Genomic DNA, 27758 nt, shown 5'->3' with positions numbered 1-27758 from the left:
CCGGCATTGTGTTACTGCCGCTGGTAGAGAGGCGGCAGTGGAGGAGGCATGGCTGTTGTCGGTGGCCCGGAGGGACCTTTTTGAAGCCCTGGTGGCTTCTGCCGCTCCTCCGTGGAAGTTCTCCCTAGGGTGAGAAAAGTCCTGATCCGCCATTTGGGCGGGAAGGAGGATTGGAAAAGGCGGGAAGGGTGGGGGGGGAGGAACGAGGGAATCAAAGGAGATCCCCAAGCCTCCCTTGAAGAGGGTAAGGATTGGATAGAGGGGAGACGCAAAGGGTCTCTCAGAAAAGGACAGGGAAGATAGAAAAGGAAAAAAGTTTAAGCTAAGCTAAGGAGCCCCTAGGATCCGCTGCACTCCCTGTTCAGGCAGGAAATAGAACTGGGGAATTAAGGAGTCCTAGCCTGAACAGGAAGTGACGTTTTTTATCCCTGCCTCCCTGAGAGGGGGTGGAAATCACCCACCGAGAAGGTCTCCGCCTCTCTGCAACTCAGTTTTCATTCATAGGTGCCTGCCCCTTTTAATCATAAAACAACCAGCTGTCAGAAACCTTTATTTTCTCTCCTACATTCTGGTTTTCTATGTGTATTTTTTTTCATAAAGGAGAATTCTGAGCCCCATGAGAAGAACCAAGTGGTTTAATTGCAAAAGGTTTGCCAATTCAGTGAGGACTAGGTCTCTGTCTGATAACAAGGGAAAAAACTGAGGTTATGGCCTGGATGACTGCAACTCTGCTCCAATTCTCCAGATGAAATTTGACAGCAAACTCTATTCCTATTCTCTACTAGCAGAATGCTCACGATAGAGATTTTTAAGTAACCACAACACAACATTCAATTGGAAGTTACAAAACCTAAGAATTATGTTACAGCTAAATTGAGATAAACATATAGTTAGTTATACAGGTGTTATTACAGAGGTTCCAAGCTAGATAATCCAAAAATTGCTAGATACAAGAAGACAGAAAATTGTCTCCAGCCAATTCAAATAGAAAACAATATTACTCAGATTTCAAAGAGCTTTGAAATATTCTACCAATTCTCTTGAATGCAAGGCAGAAGCAGAATAAGTTAAGCATTACCTTTTGAACATTATCATTTTCTTATTCTGCTCAGGCGGCTTATATGCACCAATATATGTTTACATTACACATGCTATGCCATCATTCAATTTAATCTGATTAAACAAAACTATGGTAACTCAGCCTGACCTGGATAGTTCAGGCTAGCCTGATCTTGCCAGTTCTCAAAAAGTTAAGCAGAGTCAGCCCCAGTCAGTATTTGGATGGCAGACCACCAAGGAATACCAAAGTCGTGACGTGAGTGAGGCAATGGCAAATCACCTCGGAATGTCTCTTGCCTTAAAAATCCCACCAGGGCTGCTATATATACTAATTCACCTTTTCTGTGATTTGTTATATATACCAATTCACCACTTTTTGTATGATTTGCAAATAAGCTATTTTACCCATTCCTTGTGTCACACAGAAACACATATTCAAAAACATGGAAGTTTAAAGCAATATTCAGGAGCAATTGAACCAAAACACTAAACACATGCTTTAATCCTGTATTGCTAAAATCAATGCAATTTCTTAAAAAGTTTAATGTGTGCCAGATCATGCCATCTGCGGATAAAATAAAGTTGTTTTATGATCTAGTAATCTGTTGTATCACAGTAAGGCCTTTATGCACAAGAAACGCTACCAGAAAAAGATTCTCCACTCAATTTAATTCACAAGGCATCCCAGAATGCAAAAGTCTTCTGAACTGAGGGTGGGGGGAGGCAATGGCAATTTTGTCATATAATTAAATGCAGTGTGAGCCAATGGGATGAAATGGTTATAGTGTTGGACAAGGGAGAATCAGATTCAATTTGCAGATGATACAACAGTGATTGGTCTCATTCGAGACAACGATGAAACCGCATACAGACGGGAGGTTGAACAACTAGCCTCGTGGTGCCACTGGAACAATCTAGAACTGAACACACTTAAAACCGCAGAAATGGTGGTAGATTTCAGGAGAAACCCTCCCATCCTACCTCCTCTCACAATACTAGACAACACAGTATCAACAGTAGAGACCTTTAAAATTTCTAGGCTCCATCATATCTCATGACCTAAAATGGACACCTAATATCAAAAATGTCATTAAAAAAAGCACCAACAAAGAATGTTCTAACTCTAAGCGCCAACTCAGGGAAGCTCCAAACTGCCCAAGGAGCTGCTGATACAGTTCTACAGAGGAATCATTGAGTCTGTTATCTGCACCTCTATAACTGTGTGGTTTGGTTCTGCAAATCCCAACGAGATCGACACAGACTTCAGAGAATAATCAGAACTGCAGAAAAAAACAATTGCTGCTAACCTGCCTCCCATTGAGGACCTGTATACTGCACGGGTCAAAAAAAAGGGCTGTGAAAATATTTACTGACCCCTCGCATCCTGGACATAAACTGTTTCAACTCTTACCCTCTAAACGTCGCTACAGAGCACTGCACACCAAGACAACTAGACATAAGAACAGTTTTTTCCCGAATGCCATCACTCTGTTAAACAAATAATTCCCTCGATAATGTCAAACTATTTATTATATATTTATTATATAATTACTGCACTACTTTTTTCATCATTCCTATTACCCATCTCCTCCCAATTATGACTGTATGACTATAGCCTGTGCTGACATTTCATTTTATTTTATGATTTTACATTTTATGTTTTTATTACTATTGATTGTTTCCTGATTGCTTACTAGACCTATATGACAATCATTAAGTGCTGTACCTTATGATTCTTGACAAATGTATTTTCTTTTATGTACACTGAGAGCATATGCACCGGAGACAAATTCCTTGTGTGTCCAATCACACTTGGCCAATAAAGATTCTATTCTATTCTATTCTATCCCCATTCGGCCATGGAAGCTTGCAGAGTGATCTTGAGCCAGTCACATTGTAGCAGCAGGCCAGCCATTGTCAGTAACAAAACGAAGCTCTTTTGGGTTTGGTCACTTTTTTAAAAAAGTGAAATAAACCTTTGTTAAAGCAGATTAGACAGACGTTTAGAATCATAACAGAATACAGTTTGGCAGTGACAATACATAAAAAAATAACAAATCTAACTCTCCAATTACGTTCTGAAGTCCTTTACAACACATTTGTTTCTTGAGGCCTTGGGTTTCAAAGCATAAGCAAAGTTGTCTCCAGTAGCAAAGTGAGAGGAAGGGGGAAAAGGAAAGATAAGGAGTGACTAACAGTTGCACTGGATACTCTTACGGATATGCTGGTCCTGATCTGGTGACCCTTTTCAACCAATCCTGAGGCTTTCCTCATAGAATGTTCCAGAATTTGTGTATGTTGACCCCTCCCAACTGTAATGAGAAGATTACCCTTCCCAACTGGAAGTTCTCAGCTGCAACAAATCGAATTAAAACTAGCCTGGGAACTTGTCTTTGAGATGAGCAGTAATTGAAAAATTGCACTCTGCACCTGGCAGAGACTGACACACAAACTCTCAGCCTGACCTTCCTCACAGGGTTCTTGTGCAGGAGAGGAGAAAATGCAGCCACTTTGGATCCCTACTGAAGATAAATGAAGCAAATTAAATAAATAAATAAATAACTCTTTAATTTAAATGGGATTTGACACCTAAGTTTCTCTGATTTGTTACTCTCGTCTTTGGTACCTAAGTTTCTCTGATTTGTTACTCTCGTCTTTGGTAAAGTAACATAATGGGCAGCACATCATAGATGGAGCTCAATCTTCATTTCCTCCTCATTACTCAGTGAACAGAAGAGGGGCCTTTTTGAATCCATAGAGATGTGCTCACTATTGTGAACAACTGTGTTAGAAAACCCTGTTAACTGACGAGAATAATACACACAGCTGGACTAGAGATTTCATGAATTCAAGCAATCAAAATAATATCAAACATTCAAGCAATTCCCTCAGTGCTATAAAGCTCACCATAAGAAGCCAATTATTCTGAGCAGCCACACAGTATGTACAATGTACTCTATTCAAGGACAGGGTGGCCAGAAGGTAGAGAACAACAGAGGGTAGAGAACAACAGAGTTGGGTACAGTATGTTCAGGATGGGTACTTCCATAGCCACACAATTGGGGTAGTTTGGAGTCATACAGGAACTGGTTCTGGCCTCAATTATAGGATGAGACTTGAGCAAAAAATAAGCAATTCTTTTCTCCTTTATAACTGGTTGACGAAAACATAGGGGAGGCCAACTGTTTTCTTTGTCATTATAATGGAGTGGTAATGGACAAACTATTTCTGCTAGCTCTCAATGTACTGAGGTACTAATTAGCTAAACCCATTTCTTGGCCACATACAACCAGAAGAAAGAGCTGGTCATACAACAAAATGGTTGGAGAAAGAAACACACACCTAAATAAAGGCTCATATGCCTTTAACTATTACTTCTCAACCCACTTAAACATATTCTGACATTAATTCACCTTTCTAGTTTTCCAGCTACCAATTTTTAATTTGCACATTATTGCATAATTCTTAATTAACAATTATATTAAAACCACCCTGACAACTCTTTATATTCCAAAACTTATTATTTTTTGTTTCTCATTTAGCTTGTGATGTATAGCTAGCATAGGCCGTTTCCGCAAGGGCGGAATACGGCGGCCTGGGGACAGCAAAAACGCCGTCCCCAGGCCGCCATTCGCACAGGGGCGAAGCTGCTTCGCAGCCTCACTGCCCTTGCGTCGCCCGCCCGGCCATGCCGAGCCGGCATTTTCAGAGTGCGCTGGGAAGCAAACTTTTCTGAAAATGCCGGCTGGAAGCCACTGCCGTGCAAACGGCAGCAGCTTCCCGGCGCTTCCCCCCCCCCCCACTCCCTCCCTTCACTTACCTGCTCTTCGGCCCTCCGGCGTGTCGCCAGGGCCTGGGGACACGCCCCCTGCTCTGCTACACGGAAGCAGGCGCGCAGGGCAGGGGAGGCGTGTCCCCAGGCCCCGGCAATGCGCCAGAGGGCTGGAGAGCAGGTAAGACGACCGGGTGGGCGCCGTCTTCCTGGTTCTTTCTGGGACCGTCCATGCAGACGGTCCCAGCGTCGTCGGGTCGGCGTTAGCAACGCCAACCCAAGCCCTTCCGCCTCCGTGCGGAAAGGGCCATAGTGAGAGAATATGCCACTGTATCCAACATATATTCCTTGGCAGATGTTGTTTTTAGAAAGGGAGGGGGAGAAGGGCTTCTGCACAGCAAGCCTTCTCATTGGGCTCTAGAAATCTGATTGAGCAGGTTTCTTAAAATGTAGCTTTGGGAATAGCTTTAAACACTCATCTTGCATGAGTGACTGAATGTAAGCTGTGTAAGCAAGAAAATATGTTAAAACTGTGCGTTTGTTTTAAAAAAATCCTGTTAAACAGAGCTTTTGCTCAAAATTTTGAAGAGTTATTATTCAAATTATGCACAACCTCACTCCTTGACACTCTGTGGTTGGCTCCACTTCCTGTGGTGGCCATTTTGTTGTTGGCTCCTCCTCCTGCAATGGGAATGTGATTGCACCTACCCATCATGTCAGAATTAAAAAGATGTCCACAGGTTCAAAAGGTTAGGAGCTGCCGGGACACAGGCTAAATTAAATTTCCCTTATCTATGAGTACTTCCTGGCATACGTTTGGTCACAGAATGTATTTAATGGCTGGGTTTACTAGAAATGTCTTTAAATGAGAATGTATACACCTGTATTTGTGTATTTGTGACCTGGGCCTTTTCATCACTGAATACAATATATTTGCTAGCTTGAAACTCAGTTGAGGAAGAAGTCATCTTTTGATGTTCTTATTCATCAAATTCATTACAGAGAAAATGAAGCTGAGAAATCTTGGAGGACTACATATTAGAGCTCCTCTGCTATCTTAGTCATAAATGTGTATAAATTTTACTCTATGATTCAAATTTCCATGTATTAATTAATCTATATATTATTTGCAAAACCCAAAAAACAACAATATTATAGGTGGATGCTTTTAGGAGGTACTTTGCTACAAAATCACATTTTCTTTCTGTCCCTAAAGGATGAAGCAGAGACTGAAATCTCCAGTGGAAGAAATTTCTGGCCATCTGGAAGGTAATCCTTTAGCCACTCAAAAACTAGAGAGTAAGCTTTTCCACAGTTTGAGACAGGCAAAGATTGAGAGCACTTGCATATAGTTTAATGCCACAGAGAAAAACATTAAGGTTCCTTACACCCTGCAGCTCTCTAGGATTTATAGCTATATACTCAGCTCCATTTTCTTAAGGCATAATGGCATAGCATAACACACCACTGATTGCTAAAAAGCCACAGACTGCAAAAAGAAATGGAGCTTTACCATCTTGCAGTTTTGCTTCCACTTTACAGTGTGTGTACTCTTCTTGCAAGGATGAGCAGCTCCAGTTAAAAGGACATGATTGGTACTACAGCCAAAGAATCTACATCCTGCATAGACAATTGGCAACCAAGGGACTTAACCTGGCCATCAGCACCCCTTCTTAATATGCATCTCTGATGCTTTCTGAAAGTCTTTTGAAAAAATTATGCAGGCGATGAGCACAAAAGAAGGGAACTTTGCCAAAGCCTTAGGTTGGGATCAAAAGTATATTTGCCGAAAGCCTGTTCTGTTTAGGAAACAGTCCAGGTGGAGTCAGTGTTGCTTGATCCTCAATCCTAACTCAATTAAAATAATGGCCCTTAATTAACCTTAGGTACTCACAAAGTCTTTACAAGTTGCTTTTATAACAGCAAATTGTGATGCAGGTGATATCACTGACCTTCAAGTAAATACTCTAGAGATGATCATTTCATTAGTTTTGGTTTGAAGAGCTGCAAATGAAAGGCCTGAATAAAGGCTGCAGCATGGGTGCCTACAGTCCCTGTTTAATCTGTGGACAATGAATCATGTAACCCTTTTAGTACAAACACAAGCCAACTCTCATGCAAAAAAATATTGATACTTGTAGAAATTTATGAGTCAGGTTCTGAAATATGTGTTCCCCGTGAATATAAAAAATCATCACACAGGAGGTGGCCTCATTCCACAGCTGAATCTGAAAAGGGTGGAGCTCTACATTTTGTTTAATAAATTAGAAGAAAGCACAAGAATGAAAAAGTAGGGATAAAAAGGCAAACAAAAATCAATCCCATAGTACCTAAAAGTCTAACATATAGTAGCATATGTTTTTGCAGACAACAGACTACTTTATCTGGTACGTAATATATTACCATAATGCACTGTGGACTGGAATGCCTAGTGCATGAAATTGGGATGATACGGGTTATGCAAAAAAGCAATAAGAGGGAGCCAAGATGGCCATCTGTAACTGTCAAAACCCAAGCCTTGTGGCCCCTGGGTAAGGCATTAGAACACATAAATGGATTGGATACCTACTACATTGTCCCTTTCTACTGAGATTTGGCCCACCCAACTGATCATCAGTCTATTTAACTGCTGCCCCATGACCCACCACCACAGACATTTTATCATCCTTAGCCAAGATCATGTGCCTGTCTAAGAAGCTGCAGGATGTGACAGTCTGGCTACCTGAACAGGACATCTTCATTACAAGCAAAAAAAAAAATCATATATGTGGCCAGAGTACAAAGCCAAACCTCCCTTGGTAAATGCCATGTCACTTTCAAGTTGGCTGTCTTTACATCTAGCCAAATCATCTGTTCTGAAGGAAAACCATAAAAATACTGGGGGCTTTTAATTTAAGAGCATTGGGGGGAGGGGTGCACACTACATTTCAGAACTTTAGAACCTGCAAGGTAGAAGAGTTGTGCTAATGCTCATATCTGAAACTCAGGATCGACTCCTAAATATGAATATAAAAATGTGTATGTCTATCACAAACCAATAGATAAATTAGAGATGACGACAAAATCAACCAAATACCGCAATTTGCTTTTTCTAGTATGTTCTTTATTTTCTTGTCCCAATTTTATCTTATTTTGTTGACCAAACAAAGAGTAGACTATTCCAGATTCAATCACAGGCACTGATTCACAAAATAAATCTGCATGGAAATCTTACATGTGGATTTTTACTATGGTACAGTAACTTCACTAAGCATATACTTAGTTTCATCAACTAAGTTAATAAGCTTCCAGATACAGTTTATTTCTCTAGTGAGCTGGGTGCATAAATAACTGTAAGTTTACTCTTAAAAGCAAACTGGCATAATCACATACTCTTGCCCTATCCACATAAAGAAAAAATGCAGCAGCTGCCTACTAACAAAAAAAACCCTATTACATTATTCCCAACACATTTGAGGATAACTCATTTTCAAGGTATCATATTAGAGTGGTTGTTAAAGATGAGCAGATTCCAAATGCCATAGTTTATTTGTAAAGTTTATAATCCTGAGAAAAGGCTATCCTTAAAAAGTGGAAGGAATAAAAGAACATTTTCCCTATACAGCTGTTGCCTTGGTTTTTCTTACATACTTTTTTCAGCTGTCTGATGTCTCCTCTTGTCTTATGTCCCACTTTGCTAGCAAGAGTAGAGTTATGGGCATCTAACGCTAGTCACAAAGTTGGAATTATAAGCAGGTACCAATTGAACAGAGGCAGAGGCAGTTCACGCAACCATTAGGATTTTGGCCAATGCTTGAAATTCCTGCTTGAATCAACTCTACAGTTAGAAAGTTTCATTGTGCATTTCAGGGGAACACAAAACAAATACACTGGTACCATGATTGGTTTTATTGGTACATTATTTATTTTACAGTTACAAAGATTAAAAATGACTTTCTGCTGAATATCATGACACATGACACTTGTATAACTTTGAAAGCTTCCTTACTATTACAGAGAAGCTGTTCAAATAATCCACATCACTCTGTGGCCTGAATTGTTCAGGCTGTTTGATAAGGAGCCTGTAGGTGGCTAGCTTTGCATCCAATAAGATGGTGTTTTATACCCCTTCCATTTCAATGAGATCATTTATTACATGAAAAAAGAGGGAATAAGAATCAGAGCCCTATGCAAAAATATACAGACACACTGGTTTGCAGTGATTCCTGAATGCAGCTTTTGGAAATAGAAGTATTCCTTACCACCTTCTTCTTAAGGAATAGGAGGTCTGTTACTTTAGGAAGGAGCATCAGGTTTTTAAAAAAGCAGTCCTGCCTTTTGTTTAGCAAATTTGGTGTCTCCATTAGAGTGCCAGTAGGATCTAGTAGATTCAGGTTCAAATCCTCACTCATAGGGTACCTTATTCTAATCTCCTCATTCTAGCCCACTTAAGAAGATAACTGTGAAGATAAAAACAAACTTGGTAAACTATGTATTACTGTTCTAAATTCATCAGAGGAATGACAGGTTACAAAAGTATTAAGCAGATAGAAAAGACTGAAGATAAAGAACTGAGTGAGAATTTGTTGTCCATTTCCCCTTTTAACTACACTTTGTACTATTGACAGATCATGCAATGATGAACAAATAAATCTGTAAATGTATCAGTAGATATATATCTTTATTATTTGTAGTATTTTACTGATTTTAACTGTTTCAGCTGTTTCTGTTTTTAAATATATATTTGACTTTTGCTATTCACCCCAGGCCCCACTGTAGTGGGGGTGGGGGATGGGATATAAATCTAAAACATAAATAAATATTAAAATTTCATTAAAAAGAAACAGTCTTTGGTCAATTTCATATTGGCCATTCTAGTTTTTTTCTTTTTCACTATGTACCACAATGCCACCATTAAAATGATATTTTCTAAATTAAGAAGGATAAGTTATCTATAGCATCAAAATGCATTCAACGCCTTTTAAAGTTCTTGTGGGTCCTTTCTATCCTTCTTATTCATTCATTTCCCATGACATCCTGCTATACAAATTCTGTTCCACAGTATTAAACTTTGCAATTGTATTTGTTCTATTGATAAAATTGTTGCTCCCTACTGAATTTCTCTCAATTTGCCATTAATCTGTACAGTGCTTTTTTCAGCAGTTTTGTAAAGCCAATTAACTGCTAATCGGGTGAACCAAAAAGATATCCTTTTGTAACCAATTACAAGGAAGTCTAGCAGTATTATTAATTCTTAATACATGCAGGTTCCTAAAAACTTTTTCTCAACAAACATTTGCAGCATAGTTCTCAAAAACTGGGTTATCCAAAGTCCCAAAGGGTTTCTCTGAACTTGCTCCAGGGCAGGGTTTGGGGGAGGGGGGATCATAATTATGAGGATGGCAAAATCTAAGTGTGGTGATCCTCCTTCCCACCCCAGTCTGCTGGAGCCTGTGCCGTCCCTCCTAACCATTCCCAGGTGGTGTTTGACCCGGACTCTGCCCCAGGTTTTGGAGGCTGCTGTGTTTTGTATAGCCACTGGACACACAGGGTGCCTGAGTGAGACAGCTGGCTGCTATCTTATGGCCCCTCTGCCCACTCTTCTGCACAATGTCCTCCTCCCTCTGACCCTTGCTCTGTTTGCACCTTTCTTCCCCCTGGTTCTATTTCTACCTTGCTCTTTCCTATTCCCTCCCTCCAAACTCCTTCTCCCTCCACGTCCCTCTGCTTTCTCTGCTTGTGCTCATCCACCCTCCACCACCCTTCCTCCTTCTCCTCTTCTACCACCTCCGTGTCTTCTGCTTCCAGCCCCTTTTTATCTCTTCCCCTCCTTCCTTCCACCAATCTCATTCCTGCAACCAATTCAAAAGTGGAGCTCTCCTTCCTGGTCAGGCTCTGCTGGCCCTCCCATTGGCCAGTCGTCCCCTGAGCCCTCCTCCTGGGTTTGGCTCCATGCCTGGCTCACCTGTCCCTTCCCATCTGCAGTTGGTGCTTGCATGGCCACTTGGGGTTCCCCCGAGTGGCTGAGTCTCTCTGGGATCTTCTTCCTGCTGGGTGACCTTGGGCTAGTCACAGTTCTTCTGAGCTCTCTCAGTCCCACCTACCTCACAGGTGAGGTGTCCGTGGCTCCTGCAGCCAGGGCTTTGGATGCCCTGTCTGTTGCCCTCCCGGCAGCCTGTCCCTGAGCCCCGCGGGTGCTGTGCACCCTCGCAGGGCTCCTGGGAGCCGACCAGACCTCTCTGGATCCAGCCACGGCCCATGCGCGACAATGTGCGAGGTGAGTCCAGTGGGGTGCTGGCCTAGGGCCAAGGGGGAGGCCTCCCACCCAACTCCAGACAGTAAACCACAAAAACCCAAAGAACTGTAATAGCAAAAGTACACAGGGAATATCCCAACTTTCACCACTGAAGGGGTAAGGGATGACCACATCCTTAGCAACCAGTATCAGAGGGTAGCTACAGAGCTGCTATAGTCATGTCACCATAAGGATGGCTAAGAGAATGTGACACCTACAAATGGAATCATTTGCACCCACACTGTATTCTGCTAGCTAATCAGTGACTGCATGCTTACATAGTGTGGCAGCTGTTCAATCACCAACACTAGTCATAAGTGTTGTCACAGATATGGCCAGGAATATAAGGGGAAAGTTGCTGGCCTTGATCAAAAATATCACAGAGAATGTTTCTACAGACCAAAAACAGAGTTAGCCTACGGTAGACCATGGGTCTGCAACCTGCGGCTCTCCAGATGTTCATGGTCTACAAATCCCATCAGCCCCTGCCAGCATGGGTTCTAGAGACCCTAGGTAGAATAGGTTTGGAGATGGATAAGAAAGGAGTAACATAATAACATGAGTGGGGTGCTGTGTGGTTTCCGGGTTGTAAGGCCGTGTTCTAGCAGCATTCTCTCCTGATGTTTCGCCTGCATCTGTGGCTGGCATCTTCAGAGGATCTGATCCATCTTCAGATCCTCTGAAGATGCCAGCCACAGATGCAGGCGAAACGTCAGGAGAGAATGCTCCTAGAACACGGCCATACAGCCTGGAAACCACACAGCACCCCAGTTATTCCGGCCATGAAAGCCTTCAACAATACATTAATAACATGAGCTTTGTAGATTAGAAACAGTCTAAGCCATGCCCAGTTAGGGCCAAACTGAGAGAAATGTCTGAAAATGGCAAGAATGTTTAACTTCACAAAACAAAAATGTTTTGGTTGAGCACTACAATATATTCACATATATACGAGAAACTTGTAATCACTATTTTTGAATATATGTTGGTATTATATTTTAACTAAAATATTTATATTCCACCTTTTGTCCTGGTTCAAGGCAGTTAACAACATTAGTTAAAACATCCCCAGCTAAAACCAAAGATACAACACCAAGTTCCAAATCCCTCTCTCCCCTCAAAAGTCCTTAAGTGGTGCCTGCCATTCCAACCCCTTCAAAAGCCCTGGCAGATCCTGATGATCTGCAAGGAGGGGGGGGGCTCTTATCACTTTAACCTGATCCCAGTCTCAAAGCATCAGTTCAGAACCAAGATGGATGCATCTAGAGGCCTGGATAATGAAATATATTCCTGGATGTCATCTGCATATTGATGACAACCTATCCCAAAGTTCTGGACAATCTTATTCAGTGGCCTAGTTCTCTCTCTCTGGCTAAGATAATGGATGAGAGAACAGAATCCTGTGCCACACCACAAGATAAATGCCACCCAGTTGATTTTAAACCACCAAAGAGATACACCATTAACACCAACTCCATATTCAAGCCACTGGATCAGTGTAAGGGTTTCAATGGTGTTGATGGAAAAGTAACCTTGAGTGCATTCCACAGCCCGGGCGATGGGCCAGCTTCATCGGCGGAGACCTTATCTCTGCGCGGGAGATGAGGTCTCCGTTCCCATGGGAAGCAGGAAGGGGGATGGGATTAATAGAGTTATAACCTGTGCTTCATGGAAGTGGTCATTCCTGCTACCGCAATTTCTTGAGCTTTCCTAAGATGTCTGAATAAAACGGGTCTTTTATCACCAAAGAGCCTTTTATTTCTGCTTCTATCGGAATTCCTTACATTGTGGGCAGGAATCCTAATCCATCTATCTTACTAGTGCAGTGGGACCTCTAGTCTCACCGACATGGAGAGTGTTGAATGTTACTGCGGAGGAAAGCGATGTAGCCCCAAAGAGGCTCTTGACCTTTCCCTTCTGGATCTGGAGGAACCGCAGGAGAAGCGGGCCTCGCTGGTGGCTCTTTCCCCGGCCCCTCAGATCAGCGACGGCCTTTCCCTTTACTCCTCGCTGGAACGAGGGACGTGACGACGCACCACATGGGGACTTACATTACGAAATGCTTGGGGCGCTTGCCTGCGGATCGGTTTCGTGATCGGATCTCTACCCGTTTTCGTGTGGATTACAAACCTCAGATGCAACCTGTCATGGAGGAGAGACGCGGGCCTGACCACCTTTCATGTAAGGCAAACTCCAGGAATCCATTGAATCCATTCCTGGACCTCGCATTTTGGTGATGCTCCCAAAAGAACCACCGCGGGTACGCACTGGGGCCCGTCCGGCGACAATTGACTAAACCTGGGATTGGGAAGAGGTATCCGCATCGCTCTTCCAATCGGACTTCTGATCCCTGGCCAGCCGCATCGCGACCTGGTGCCCCGGGAGCCACCGGGTGGCTACGGTGTCTCCGATGTCTCGCTTCCAGATCAGCGAAGAGTCCTAAGAAAGCCTGCATTCCCAGCCGGATCTGTTCCTCTCCCATCGAGAGGACTGGGATGAGGAAGTAAGGGGCGACTCAAGTAGATGCCTGGCAGCATGTGGAACTGTGAACGCCAGCTATGGGAGTGAGTGAACGGGCACAGTTGCAAGCAAATGAGCTAAACCGCAGAGGGACCGACCAGCAACGCGAAAGAAGTTCAACTTCCGAAGTTGGACGGAATTGCGTACAAAGATCGCGCCCAACGGCAATATGCGCAGAATCTGTCAGTCCATGATAAGGTCCTGGAACACTCCAGACTCGATTTACAGCGGCAACGCTTAAAGCCGCTTCAGGCCTTATGAAAGTGAGCTTACTGCAGCTTTTAAACGTGGACGAACTGGCTAAATTGGAACGAGAAAAAGCTGCTCTTGCATGCGCACTCCAGGATGCATTGACCCGCTAAGGAGGGAGCTGGCTGGCGCTTAGAGAGGGAGCTTAAGGAGGCAGCAGACCAGGAAGCCCCAAGTTGGAGTCTATGCTGTTACTGATAATGCCGCCAGGGGCCAAGTATCTGGTCCTGCCACTCAAACGCTAGCTGCACCGGGCTTAGCTTCGACTCGCCCCCCCCCCGCTGCGGCAACAGTGCTGCCTGCCTAACCTGCTCAACTGGCCAAGCAATCACTTCCAGCAGGGCGCTAAGAGCCATGGAACGAAAGTTACTTTAGGCCCCTCGATACCGCCGCCCGTTTTGATGGGGACCGCTTCCAAACTTCCCTACTTCATTTTGCAACTCAATGCCCACTTGGAAGACTATGATGATTTATATATGCCGCCCGAGCGCCAAAAAAATCACGGGACATCGGGCTCAGTCCTGGATGGGGCAGCAGCCTACTGGTTCGTGACTCTTTGGATTTGCAAGATGAAGACTCTCGCGACGGTGCCCAAGAGATTCCTCCAAGTCTTTAAGAGCTGCCTAAGATCCAGGTACCCGAGAATGAAGCGCTTTTCATCATCGCACTATCAAAACTATCCAGCAAGGCAACACGCCCGCTTGCAGAATTTGCCCGTGAAATTTACCGTGGCGGCGGCGCTCGACTTCCTCCTGAGTGGCCTGAACGCATGAAATGCTTAATACTTCTCGGATGCTGTGGGACGGCAAGCTGCGTGAAACGGTGTTTTTAATTTAGTCAATTGCATCGTATTGCAGATTGATCCAGTTGCAGGATCCCAGGTGAAGCGCCTCGCTTTGGAATACGCCAGTGCCGGAGGTCACCATGCGCTAAAACCTGCCACTGCTCTGAATTTCGCCAAGCGAAGCTTCCAGCCTCTACCGAAACTACCTTCTGAGCATGACGCCAACACTGGGATTGTGTCTTTACTGCGCGAGGGTCAGGTCATCTAGTCACTAACTGTCCCAAGAAAACAAAACCAACCGCTTCCAGCTACGCCGCGACTCCATCTGCCAAGCTACCCACGCTTGAGATCGGGGCCGCCACCGACGTGGCTCGCCTTAAAGCGGTCATCGGTTAGCGCACCCAGAGGAGGGGGAAGCAGCTGTTTGCCTTTCTTCAGCCCCCATGGACATGGGTCTGACTTCTGACGCTGGTGAGTGAAGGCAGCCCCATTATTACTGTCCAAGCGTTTCTTGGCCAACCCCGCTTAAACACACTCTCGCATTATAGCCTCGACGCCTTGTGGACTTCTGGCTGCTCCTATTGCTTATCATGCGCCCCAGGTGGCAGAGGAGCTAGAGTCTGGACCAAATTCCCTGGCTTGCTTCCATACCATTCACCCAAATGGGATCGCAGCCCCTCGAGGAGCTAAGGACCGCCCAGTTCAAAACACAACCGGTTCTCTCCGTTCGCTCGACCATTGGGAGAAAATTGGAGGATTTTATTTTGGCTTCAGTGGCCAAACACTCCATAGTTTTGGGCATGCCATGGTTATTGTTACACTGAACCAAAAGTTCATTTGGAAAGAAACGGATCTTAGAATTCACTGACCCTCCTCTGGCGTGAACACATGAATTGGGGAAAACCCAACTTCTCCTGACACACACACCCCTCCCTGGTTTCATCAGCTTTATTGCTCCTCGATTCTATTGGCATCCCACCGCGCATTCATGATCTAGCCAGAGTTTCTTTCAGGAGCAAGAATCACGCACCAGTTGCCAAATTCCATAGAGACACTGACTGCAAAATGCGTTATACAACCAGAGCTAACTGCCCAAAGGTAGAATCTACCGTGATGAGTCCCAATGAGGAGAAGGAACCGTGCCTTTCTTGGATAAGAACCTGCATTTCTGCTGGTTCATCACAATGACGGGCTACCAAACACACACACGCTGCTCCCGCTTTGTTTGTGAAGAAAAAAAAGATGGAATATTCTCTACGGCTTTGCACAGATTATGTCCGAGGTTCAACGCAGTCTCCCTTGTCCAATAAATATCCTTTTGCCTTTGATCAAAGACCTTTTTAAGATGCACTGCTAAAAGGACGAATTTTACTAAATTGGACTTGAGAGAAGCTTACTACAGTGGGTCAGAATTGCTGAAGGCTATGAACACTTGACTGGGCGCTTAACACACAAAAATTTTGACAGTTTGAATACTTGATAATGCCACTGGTTATGGGCCCCCGGCTTCTATGGGCCCTTATCAACGAAGTTCTCCATGATTTATTATACAAGGGAGTTGTGGTATACTTAGATGACGCTTTTAATTCTTATTCACAAACCATAGAAGAACATGGGGAAACATTGGTCTGGGAGGTATTAAAGAAACGCTTTGCTCGACAACTCTCTCTTTGCCAAACTCTCCAAATGCTGTTTTCACCAGACTTCCATTGACTATTTGGGTTACCGATCTCACCGAGGGCTTGAAAATGGATCCTGCTAAAATTGACGCCGTCCTTCAATGGCCTGCCCCACCTCAACCTAAAAGAACCTTAATCTTTTCTTGGTTTTTTACTACTCTCTATCGCGGACTTTATACCCCAATTCGGCTGAACTGACCCTCTACAGATCCCTCACACTAGGGGAAAGATCCACTGTCCGTAAACCGCCAAGCCCGGCCCTTCCTGGTCTTGGAGGAGTGTCAAACAGCCTTTCAACTCTTAAAGTCTGCTTTTACCACCGAACCTATCCTAAAACATTCAGACCCAGATCTCCGCTTTGTGGTTCCACGGATGCCTCCGGACAAGCACTTGCCCAGGGCAGCCCTGTTGCAGAAAAAATAAAGATGGTAGGCCTGTTCCCGTGTGCTTATTTATCTAAGAAATTCTCTGGTGCTACGAACTCAACTGGACTGCTTAAGGGGATAAAGAGACCGCGGCCATCAAAGTAGCACTCTCCACTTGAAGCCACTTTGGCTGGAGAGGGGCTAAACACCCCTTTCAGGTTTGGTCGGATCCTGCAAAAACTCCGGCGCTCTTTCCACCCTCAAGATGTCCAAGTAAAACAACTCCGTTGGGCGAATGCATTTCGTCTCAAGCTTTACAGTCCATTTTTTTCCCCGAAAACCAATAATAACTGGCTGACGCTGCGCTGGCTTCACCCGAGGGTGGAGCTGCCTTTAATGGTGACATTCCACGCGACTGTTCTCTTCCCTCCCAGTTGGGGCTGGCTGTCACCCGATCTCAAAGCGCCCACTCTCCTCCACACGCCCATTCCTAGTCTCGCTTCTCGCTTTCACTGAATTTCGAGGAGGCGGCTGCCACGAGCCCAGCCGGAGGAAAGTGACCCCACCGCGCTTGAGATCGGAGTTTACGGAGGGGGGGAATGTTGGTATCGCGATGCCTCCCCTCCGCTAGCAGGTTCTTGAAGCTCGCCACGATGCTCCGCTTCGGCTGGACATTTTGGCTTTCTGGCAAAACTCTGCATTTAGCCTGCCGGGCTAGTTCTGGTAGCTGCGCAATGCACAATACATTGAGGCGATATTAAAGGTTGCTCGGTTTGCGCAGCTGTTCATTCCAGAGAAAGCCCTACGGGCTGTTGGAAACTTCTCCCGGTGACCTTTGCCCGCCCAGGAAGCTCTCATCTCCACTGAATTTATTACAGATTTGCCCGACAGTCATTACGCTAACCACGGGTTTCTTTGTGGGTGGTGGTGTGGACTTATTTTCCAAACAAGCTTCCATTTTATTCCGTGTGCTTCCATCCCCTCCGCTCCTAAAGTTAGCCACGGCTGTTCATCCAACATATTTACCGGCTCACATTCCGGCTCTCAAGTATAGTGGTCTCCTAACGCTTTGCCCCCAATTCATTTCAAAGTTCTGGAAGGCGTTTTTTTGGGGTTGTTGGGGTCACTTCGCGTGATGCAGCCCCCTACCACGCTCAAAGTGGACGGTGAGACGGAGAGAACTAACAGAACCCTAGAGCAGTATTTACGCTTGTTACACCAACTACCACCAGGACAACTGGTGCGCAGCTCATTCCGCTTATGAATCACGCCTACTCTATAACAATGCCGGTTCATAGCAGTACAAAGAAAACCCCTTTGAAATTGTGTCTGGTCGCTTTCGCGTTCAGCACACAACTACCCAACATACAGCTTTGGACCCCTCCAGAGCTTCAACAATGGATTTCATCCCTAGCCGAGGTGGAAATCGGGTCCAGACCACTTTACAACAGGCTAAAAGGATCTCCCAGTGCTGCTGCAGCTGGATAAACACCGCTTCGGATTTCCCTCTGCGTGTAGGCTTGGGTGTATTTGTCTACTAAAAAATCTCAGAGGCGTGCATAAATTTTCCAAACTTGGCAAAGATTCGTAGGACCTTTTCAGGACATTACTAAAAGTGATTAATGATGTCACTGCCCCGATTGATTTGCCTTAACTCTCTTAGTAACATTCATCCTGTCTTCCATTCCAGCTTGCTCTAAGGAGGTTCCCGCTTCCGATGCTCTGCACCCACTCCGGCCGAAGGCCCCACCGACTATTATTGGATGGCCACAAGCACTACTTAAATTGACGCCATCCTTGACTCTACGCTTTAATCATAAGCGCAAACTAAATATTTAGTCTCTTGGGTGCGATATTCCTCTGGGTATAATCAATGGAGTTTTATTCCTTGTAATATTGAGGCCCCCACCCTTATTTCTGCTTTCAATCAGCGCCTTCCGCGATAAACCTGGGGGAGGGTCTTCTTTAAGGGAGGCAGAGTGTAAGGGTTTGAAGGGGGATGATGGGAAAGTAACCTGGAGTGCATTCCAGAGCCCGGGCGATGGCCACAGCTTCATCGGCGGAGACCTTATCTCTGCGCAGGAGATGAGGTCTCCGTTCCCATGGGAAGCAGGAAGGGGGATGGGATGAATAGAGTTATAACCTGTGCTTCTGGCGGGAAGTGTCATTCCTGCCACTGCGTGTACTTGAGCTTTCTAAGATGTCTGAATAAAACGGTCTTTTATCACCAAAGAGCCTTTTATTTCTGCTTCTATGGAATTCCTTACAATCAGAATGGAATAGTCAACTGTATCAAAAGTTGCTAAAAGGTCCAACGGTATCAACAGGGAAGAATGAAACCAAGATGTTGGGAAGGGTGTCAAATGGTGGCTAGAAGTTGGGAGGGTGACAAGGGGGCAGCTCTCGCTGGGTTCTCTGCGGCCCCGTGAGGTTGAAGGGGGTGGGGGTAGGGCAGGGCGGCTCGTGCCGCGCCCTCCGTTTCCTAGCTTGAGTTGGTGTGGGCAGGAGGAAGCGGGGGGTGCTTTCTCCGGGCCTTCTGCGGTCCGGAGGGGGCAGGGGTGGGTTGGCTGTTTCCGGGCTTTCTGTGGTCTGGCTTGAGTTGGGGGTGGTTGGGGGTGTGTGGGGGTGGCTGTTTCTGGGCCCTAGGTGGCCCGGCATGGTTGGAGGTGGGAGGGGGCCTTTGGCAATGAGCCAATGGCCAATGGGAATTCATGACACACAGGGCTTTGGTCCCTGTGAGTCCTGCACAATAATTGGCTAAGGGTACATCATTGGACGTTCAAACCTTTAGCCAATTATTTATGAAGATGTCATTTTTAAAAACACAAAAGTAACTATGTTTCCTTATCCCTGTTTTTTTATCTTAATAATTTAGTTCATGATTTTTGATTTCTCCAAATATCTATACTGTTGAGAAGTTGATTAGATAATACAAAAATGTTCTATCACTTGGCATAATGTATGTACATTGCTGCACTTCAGCCTATATTCCACTAACCTCCAGTGTTGCCAGAAAGCTTGAAATAAGGACCAACAAGTTTCTGCTTGGTACAAGCTCCACCTTCTGGTAAACCAGAGGAATATTTTTATTTATCATACAGTTTTTAAAATAAACAACCAGAAAGTGCTTCTTCCTTTTACCAAATACAGGTATGACCAAATACAGGTATGACTAATGCCACTTCTAATGGCTCTTGGGAATTTTTTTTTTCAGACTGCAAATATTTGTAAAATATACGATGTGCCCCTCACACTAAAAAGTTTTGAACCCCCTCAGTGATGGGATTCTAAAAGCTTCAACTACTGGTTCACCCCTCCCCCATTACACATGCCCCCCACTGCACGTGCCCCACCCACCCACTTACCTGGCTGCTGCACCTTCCCAATGTTGGGCTGGCAGGGAGGCGAGGGAAGGCAGTGGCTGTGGGCCGGGCTTCTTTCATCAGCCGGAGCATGCCACGTGCCTGGGGGCCGGCTGCGCAGTCCGGGGGGGCCTTTCTCTAACATTAGCTGGGAGGCCCCGGCTAGGGCAGTGGTCAGGAAGCCTGGCCGGGCCAAGCCCTCCAAAGGGAGGGGCCTTGGTCGGCCGCAGATCAGGCCACACACCTGGGCCAGGGGCACAGCAGCCCACCCCGGCCAAACCAGTGTGAACTGGCTGAATCCCACCTCTGAAACCCCTGCCCTATCAAGTCATCCGAAGTCAGCTGCAACTATGACAGTTTCCTAGGTTTGTTTTGGTTCCTAATATCTATTTTTTGCTACTCCGTGATCTTTTGAAACATAAATGATGATCTGACTCACATAATCACCAATTACAATATCTTTTAAAGTTTTCGCACTCCTTTTCTGCTTTCTGACCAACTATGGTCAGTGAATAAGCGACCAAGAATGCACCACAATATAACATCTCATGATTTTTAAGGGAAGATAAAATTCAAACACACAAAAATGAAGCACAAAGCAAGTCAATATATATTTATGCACCAACATACATATTGACTTCTTTGGCAGGCACCTGGAGAAGTATCATCTGCCATACTGCATTGGTGGGCTGCCAGAGTAGGAAGTCAGGGAACATTGGCCAAATTATCTTGGTAAGTTTGATGTGCCTTTACCCATCAATTCAGAGAACTACTATGTATGTTTTCAGCGACAATCATAATATTGTCAAAGTCTGATTAGGACACTAATGGCACCATGTTAGCTAAAGAACACTTACTGATTTGTATCACCTAATCACCAGGAACATTTGTTTAGCAGAAATGGTGCAGAAGCAGCTGCTTGATCAGACAGTGAAAAACAAGACAAAAGCTTTGGGGGGAACTGGAACATTAGCACTGGAAAAGTAATTCTTTTGCCACAGATTTATTTACAGACTATCAGAAATACCAAGTAAACAACTGAAATGCATTGATTTCAGTGTAAAATGTTCATATAAACAAAACTGTAGAATAAGCATTGCAAGGGGACAGTTGATAGGGTTAGCTTTCCTGCCAGTTAATAGATGTGAGATCAATATTCATATCCACTTCCAACACAAACTTAATCACAAAGTGTCTCTCTTTTTTCTCCGACACCCTAAACTCATTCCATATTTCAAAGATTTGAGATTCACAGCTAGACTTACACAGAAAATAAGTACATTATCGATGTCAGTACCCAGGGCCGCAGCTAGGGGAAACTGAGCCTGGGGCAAGCGTGCGCCTTGCACCCCTGCCACGCCCGCACACCGGTGCACGCCCGGTGAATTGAGTGCACACACACACCCCTTGGCGCTACGCCACTGTAAGTACCAATGAACAGGTCATTCATGCCTGCAACTGTACTCCTCTATACCTTAAGTCTGATACAGGAAGTGCTGATACTTAAAACAGCCCCACAAAAAATTGACAACAGGAATATTTAAATGAGTAGTTTCCATGGAGCTAATTTGTTCATTTTTACAGCCCTTGGAAAAACCTGATTCCAGTGCACATGTATAAAGGTGCGCCAAACATCCTTCCTGTTCCATAACACACTGAGTTGAACAGGAAAATGAAGCAAGATCACTCAATGGTACAGATAATTCCTTTTTCACACAGACAACACTACAAATACTCTTTTGCCTTTTTCTCAGCCTGTACATCCCCCAACACTGATCAGTGCTCTATGCATGTCTGAGGCATGGGAGTGGTTCAAACTATTGGGTCCTACCTTTTTCTGTAAAATTATTATTATTACTATTTGTTGAGTTTAGTATACCGCCCACCTCTGAAGGGCTGGGTGACATATGAAGAAGAAGAGTTTGGATTTATATGCCTCCCTTTCTCTCCTGTAAGGAGAGTCAAAGGGGCTTACAAATTCCTTTCCATTTCTCTTTCTACAACAGACACCTAGGTGGGGTTGAGAGTCCTGAATGAACTGTGACTAGCCCAAGGTCACCCAGCAGGAATGTGCGAGAGGGGAAACAAATCTGGTTCACCAGATTAGACTCCACTGCTCTTGTGGAGGAGTAGGGAATCAAACCCAGTTCTCCACCTGCCCCTAACCACTACACCACACAGGCTGCCCATTACATTCCTGCAAGTCATTGAGATTCTTGCTGCCTCCTGAGGGTTAAAGGCCATGGCTCTCCAATCTCTGGCTACAGAAAAAAAGAATTTGAACCTGCTCTTTCTAATGTAAAAGTCTGAGATAGGCCTCCCTCGTTTTACTATATAGCACAGTCTGTATATTACTGAAGAAACATGCTTTACCACAGAAGGAAACTACTGCCTACCTATTGCTACTACATGATAATGCAGTATCTGTTTGGGGAAACTTGGTCAGAACATCAGTAAAAACCAATTAGACAGCGAGTAGAGTTCAAAAATACAATTTAAGTATCATGATGGGAATACATGCTCCACGGACATTCAAAATTAAATGAATTATTTTTTTTAAATCCACCTCAGCAATATATTAACCTCTTCTCCCAAGAGATGTCCTAATTTATTATTACCTCATTAATCATATTCATAAGTCAGTTTGTATTATGCCATGACATTACACACATACACACACAGAGTTAATTCTTATGCGTAGACGTAAGTACAGAAGTAATGAAATATTAATGCAAGCAGCACTCATTAATAAAAAGCAGTACTCTGCCTCCAAACAGTACTATGCAGAGCAATACGTCCTTTCTTCAGAAGTTATATAGTTTATGGGATACAGTAAAAAGGTGCCCAAACGTAATATTAGAAGCCTCAAGAAAGAATTTTAGTACTTTAATAAATCAGCAGTACAGCTGTAAAGAATCCAATAACTGATTTTAATTCAGATGTGCTGAATTACCTGATCTGTATTTGTACCTGAGAGAAATTGTGTGTTGATTCTTCCCATAAGGGGCCCAATTATTACTTAAGCCTTATTAACTGCTGCGGTATGGCTCTGGAAGATCAATAATAAATCCATAAAAATTATTAGTAGCTTTGCTTTCTAAAAAGCTGGTTCTTACATTTGGGATTTCCAAAAGGGAACTACTCTCACTACTAAGAAAATCTTCATTTTTTAAAAAAATCCAACCTTGTAATTAAAATTGTGTCTAAAAATTAGTGACATTTCAATTTCTCAATTTCAGAATTTTCACATTATTGCCCATTAAAGGAAAATTAATATGTCAAATTGTCTTCTACCATGCTACAAAAATAATTAGAATTACAAATCACATTATGTACAAACAGAAGTGGCTAATTTTAGCAATCATATTCTGATCAATAAGTCTATGTACCTTAGTTCTAGGAGACTGATACCTCTACAGTTGAAGATTTTTGTTTGGATCCTGTTTAGTGTATACATAAAGGCACTCAAAGAAGATTTTTAAAAATCTGTCTTCCACCACTGCCGATCTCTGAAATCACACCTCCAGGTCAGAGACTTCATAATAGTAGTAATAAAGGCAAGGGAGAATCAGTAAATGTTGCAAAGCACAGTTAGGATCCAAGGCTATGTTTGTTCTAGCTGTTTCTGGGGACTGTTGCTTGACTCCATTTTTTCCAATTTGAATCCCTAACACACCACAGCCTGTTTATGATCTGAGCCAAGTATGCAAGAAAAGAATTCATGTAATACACACTCATAGCCTTCTAAGGAGCTTTGGATAATGGCACATGAGTTATTCTACACACACCTTTCATTACCTGTGCTCTGAAGTAGCTATAGATAAGAGGAAGGAAAAGAAGGCTATGCACCATCAGATTCTGGCACAACCAAATAAAGAAAGGCTTTATTAGGTCCAAACATCTAATTTTGCTGAGACTGAGGCCAATCAGTGGGACAGCAAAGCAGCGGACTACAGTTTTTCTTCAACCAGTACAATCACTTGCACTACTGGTTATATACATCGGTTCTATCTACATGCAATCCCAAGAACCATTAGAGGTGGCACTGTGCTTCCTCTATCCCTACCTACAATGAAATTCAGTAGTAATCCAGAGATAGCAGTTATACACAATCATTCACATGATAAACAAGTTTCATACTATTTGCAGTGTGAAGGACAGCAAGGTAACTGAAATAGTTATCAGTTGCCACTGTAACAGATGGTTTATAGTTCTGCCCTGAAGGTTTCAAAGCCAAAACCCAATTCACTGCTGCTTATCCAATCACTAGTTTCCAACCAATCACTAGTTTCCAACCAATGGGAGGGTCTGGATTTGTCAGGTAGAGAGAAAATGGGAGGGTCCAAAGTGAAAAAGTGAAAAAAATATATAAAAGTGAAAATCCACCAGAAAGTGAAAAAAATATATAAAAGTGGGGAAAAAAGTGAAAAAGTGGAAAGTGAAAAAAATATATAAAAGGAAAATCCACCAGATAGGACTTACAAGGAAGATAGGACTTACAAGGAAGATACAGCTCAAGTGCCTATAGAGAGGAAAAGATCAAGCTAGGCATGTTGTGATAAACAGAATAAGCTCTGAGAAAAAGTGTGCCAGTGTTAGCTTCTGTCTCAAGGTTTCCCCCAAAATGAGATTCCTGGGTTTAGTGAGCCATTCCAAATAAAGTCCTTCCACCTCTTTCTCTCGCTCCACAAGAAACCAGCCTATTATTTCTGTAACCTTAAGTGTGTGATACTAGTATAACCCTTCTAAAGCAGAGCTCCAGCTCCCCTTAGACATCAAGGGTTACTATATTGTGCACCCAATCTTGATAAGCTTTTCTATGTGACTGACAATAAAATTAGTCTTGTATTGTTGAAAGAAGGTGTCAACACGACTCACTACAGAAAAGGGGAGGGAGCAGATATCATCTCAGATACTTGTGCCCCACTCCATGTGCCATCTAGAACTGCTACACATTATGCAGCATATTTTTTTTCACATTTAGCCACAGGGAAACACACCATAACTTAATCTGCTTGGTCATGACTATTGACAGTACTGACGGTGTGACAGATGGAAGAAACCTGAGGCAGCACCCTGCAATAACAACCACACAAGAGACAAAATTCAGTCATTTTGAAGAGAAAGGTACGAATAGTTTTTTTAAAAAAACATGCAATATTTGTGAAACTATTACAGGCAATACAAATTGATTCAGTAGCATTTAGCTATCTGAAGGTACTATTACACTGTCAAAAACATGCAACCAAATACTTGTTTCTCCACAGTTTTTCCAACAGATGGCAACACAACCCCACTAATAAAATCATGTCTTGGGTAGAAAGTCTCAAAACAGAGGAATCTCCTCCCAATGAATTTTTATTATATACTGATTCACAATCGAAGAGAAAAGGGAAGGGTTTTTCAATGTGGAATGCTTTTCCACATGGACACTGAACATAAATGTCTCTGTCTCAAAGACATGCTCACACTGATGGTTAAAGCTATATAATTTTATTTATTTATTTATTATTTTTGGGATGTATTGGTCGCCCTCCCCCAAGGAGGAAGTACATTACTCAGTATTGCCACAACAGACTATTTGAAGCTGTAGAAATTCAAGAAGCTTTTAGCCTGTGAAGGGCTTAGGACAAACAGCAATCATGCTGGAAACAGTATAAATTCACATCAATTTTACACCAAACAGAATATCAATGGCTGTAAAAATACAGTTAACCAAAGAAAGTCTTAAAACATTTAATTTAAAACCCTTCTTAGTTATTTAGGATGCTATTCTATATGTGAGGTATCACTACCCCCCCCCCCCCAAAAAAAAGCTCAAAGCTCAAGTAGCAATTTTAACAAGTCTCTAAGAAGGGATAAGTTCAAGGCCCTGACAAAAGGACTGGAAATGTCACACAGATTAATATCAAAAGAGATGGTCTTTCAAGTTACTTATTAAATTAATGTATACTCTACATTTCCCTTGTGACTCAAAGCCACTGACAATTCCAAAAAATTAAAAAGATACAGGAGACAGTAAAACTCCCTAGTAATCTTTGTTCTTTTCCAAGAAAATATATGCTGCTTAAAACCTATTAAATGTGCATGCAAATTGGTCTTACAGCACTTCTAAAAATTTCTCAAGACAGCACGACTTCCCTTCATTAAACCCATGAATCACCAGAGAATCACTAGTAGATAGCTAGTGAGCCACCTTAAGTAGGGGGTGGGAGGGAACAAACAACTAGGAAGTGGCAATCAGAAAACTGTAGTTGGTTCAGAGACATACTGGGACAGCCAACCCTTCAGATATGTGATTATTAGGCTACAAATGGTTGTAAAGCAGACAGCCCATGAAGCCATTTTAAAGCAGGCAAGATATGTTCCTTGATGTTGCATTCTGAACAAGTTATAGTTTGTCCTCTTTAAGGACAGCGCAACATAGACTGTGTTAGAATAGGCCAACAGCGGAGTTACAAAAGCATGGCTTAGCTTGACTGAGTCTAAGGCCCCTTCTGCACACGCAAAATAATGCGTTTTCAAACCGCTCTCACAACTGTTTGCAAGTGGATTTTGCTATTCCGCACAGGTTCAAAGAGCACTGAAAGCAGTTTGAAAGTACATTATTCTGCATGTGCGGAATGAGCCTAAGAAAGGAGAGAATTGGTGAACTATAAGCAGCTGATAGAAGGTACTCTTGTCACAACAACCTACTTTCCAAACAACAAGGCTGGGCACACAAACATCCTTGGGACAATCACACACACTCAGACTCACCTGCTTCACAGGACTGAGGATAAAATGGAGAACATTATAAGCTACTCTAGGTCCTCACAGGCAAGAATAGGGGAGTATAAATGAAGGGAGTGAACCAAAAGAACGAACCAAACCAAAAGAACGAACAACTTAATCCGCTTTACCAACAGCAGCTCCAATCTACCCAAAACAAATAGATGCAGTCCATCAAAGCATCACCCTTTCCAAGCGGTGCTAACTTCATCTGGTCTTGGCATAGTATGTGGGTATCACACTGTGATTTAAAGTTAAGCACCACAATCTTGAAGTGAACTCAAACAACCAAGCAATATAAAGTTCTTAAAATGACTGCAGTGGCTCATTTACTTATTAAAATAATTTTATGATTCCTTTTCTTATGGCTCAAAGTCACAATTAAAACATTACTATTTAAAATCAATAGAATAAAATCTAGGTACCCCCAAAAGATGCCCACATAGTACACCAGATAAACCTTCCAGCTTAGAAAACCCACAACAGTTAGTTGATTTTGGCCATGAAAGCCTTCAACAATACATCAAAATACATTCTTCTACATTTATGGTTTACCCAGGAAAGGACATAATAAGATACCTGGTGTCCACTGTTTCTAAAAAAGGATCCAGAGAAACAATCTCAGTTGTAATCTCTACTTTTCGTACACTTCCAAAGAAGTCAGTTATCAGGACATTTTCAGGATCTCTCTGAAATAGGTCTGTCCGATGGCCAGGTGTAGAGACACACAAACTTTTAGGGCACACCTGAAACTTTAAAGCAGACAACAGTACATTAGTCCTGCCAAGTGTTTGTTCAAATGCTATGCTAGGAACAGTAAAAGAAAAATTAAGTTACACCATCATATAACTTAAATAGGCACAGTGTCTGGAACGTGTGATCTGGATCAAGGCCATGTAAATTATGGACCACCAGTAGCTTGG

General features: G+C 43.3%; 1 protein-coding gene across 1 annotated transcript in view; it reads right to left on the bottom strand.

The window, feature by feature from the left end:
• The window catches only part of PIGK (phosphatidylinositol glycan anchor biosynthesis class K), a 148427-nt gene that overhangs the window by 95604 nt on the left and 25065 nt on the right, over positions 1 to 27758 (bottom strand). The window contains exon 9 of the mRNA XM_048496875.1: positions 27415 to 27587. Within this exon, the coding sequence (XP_048352832.1) occupies positions 27415 to 27587 (173 nt within the window). The remainder of the gene's footprint in view (positions 1 to 27414; positions 27588 to 27758) is intronic.

The sequence above is a fragment of the Sphaerodactylus townsendi genome, linkage group LG05 (genome assembly GCF_021028975.2).
Source record: "Sphaerodactylus townsendi isolate TG3544 linkage group LG05, MPM_Stown_v2.3, whole genome shotgun sequence".
In the NCBI taxonomy this organism is placed as follows: Eukaryota; Metazoa; Chordata; class Lepidosauria; order Squamata; family Sphaerodactylidae; genus Sphaerodactylus; species Sphaerodactylus townsendi.
Note: the sequence above shows the minus strand (reverse complement) of the source record. Positions and strands in the feature narration are given on the sequence as shown.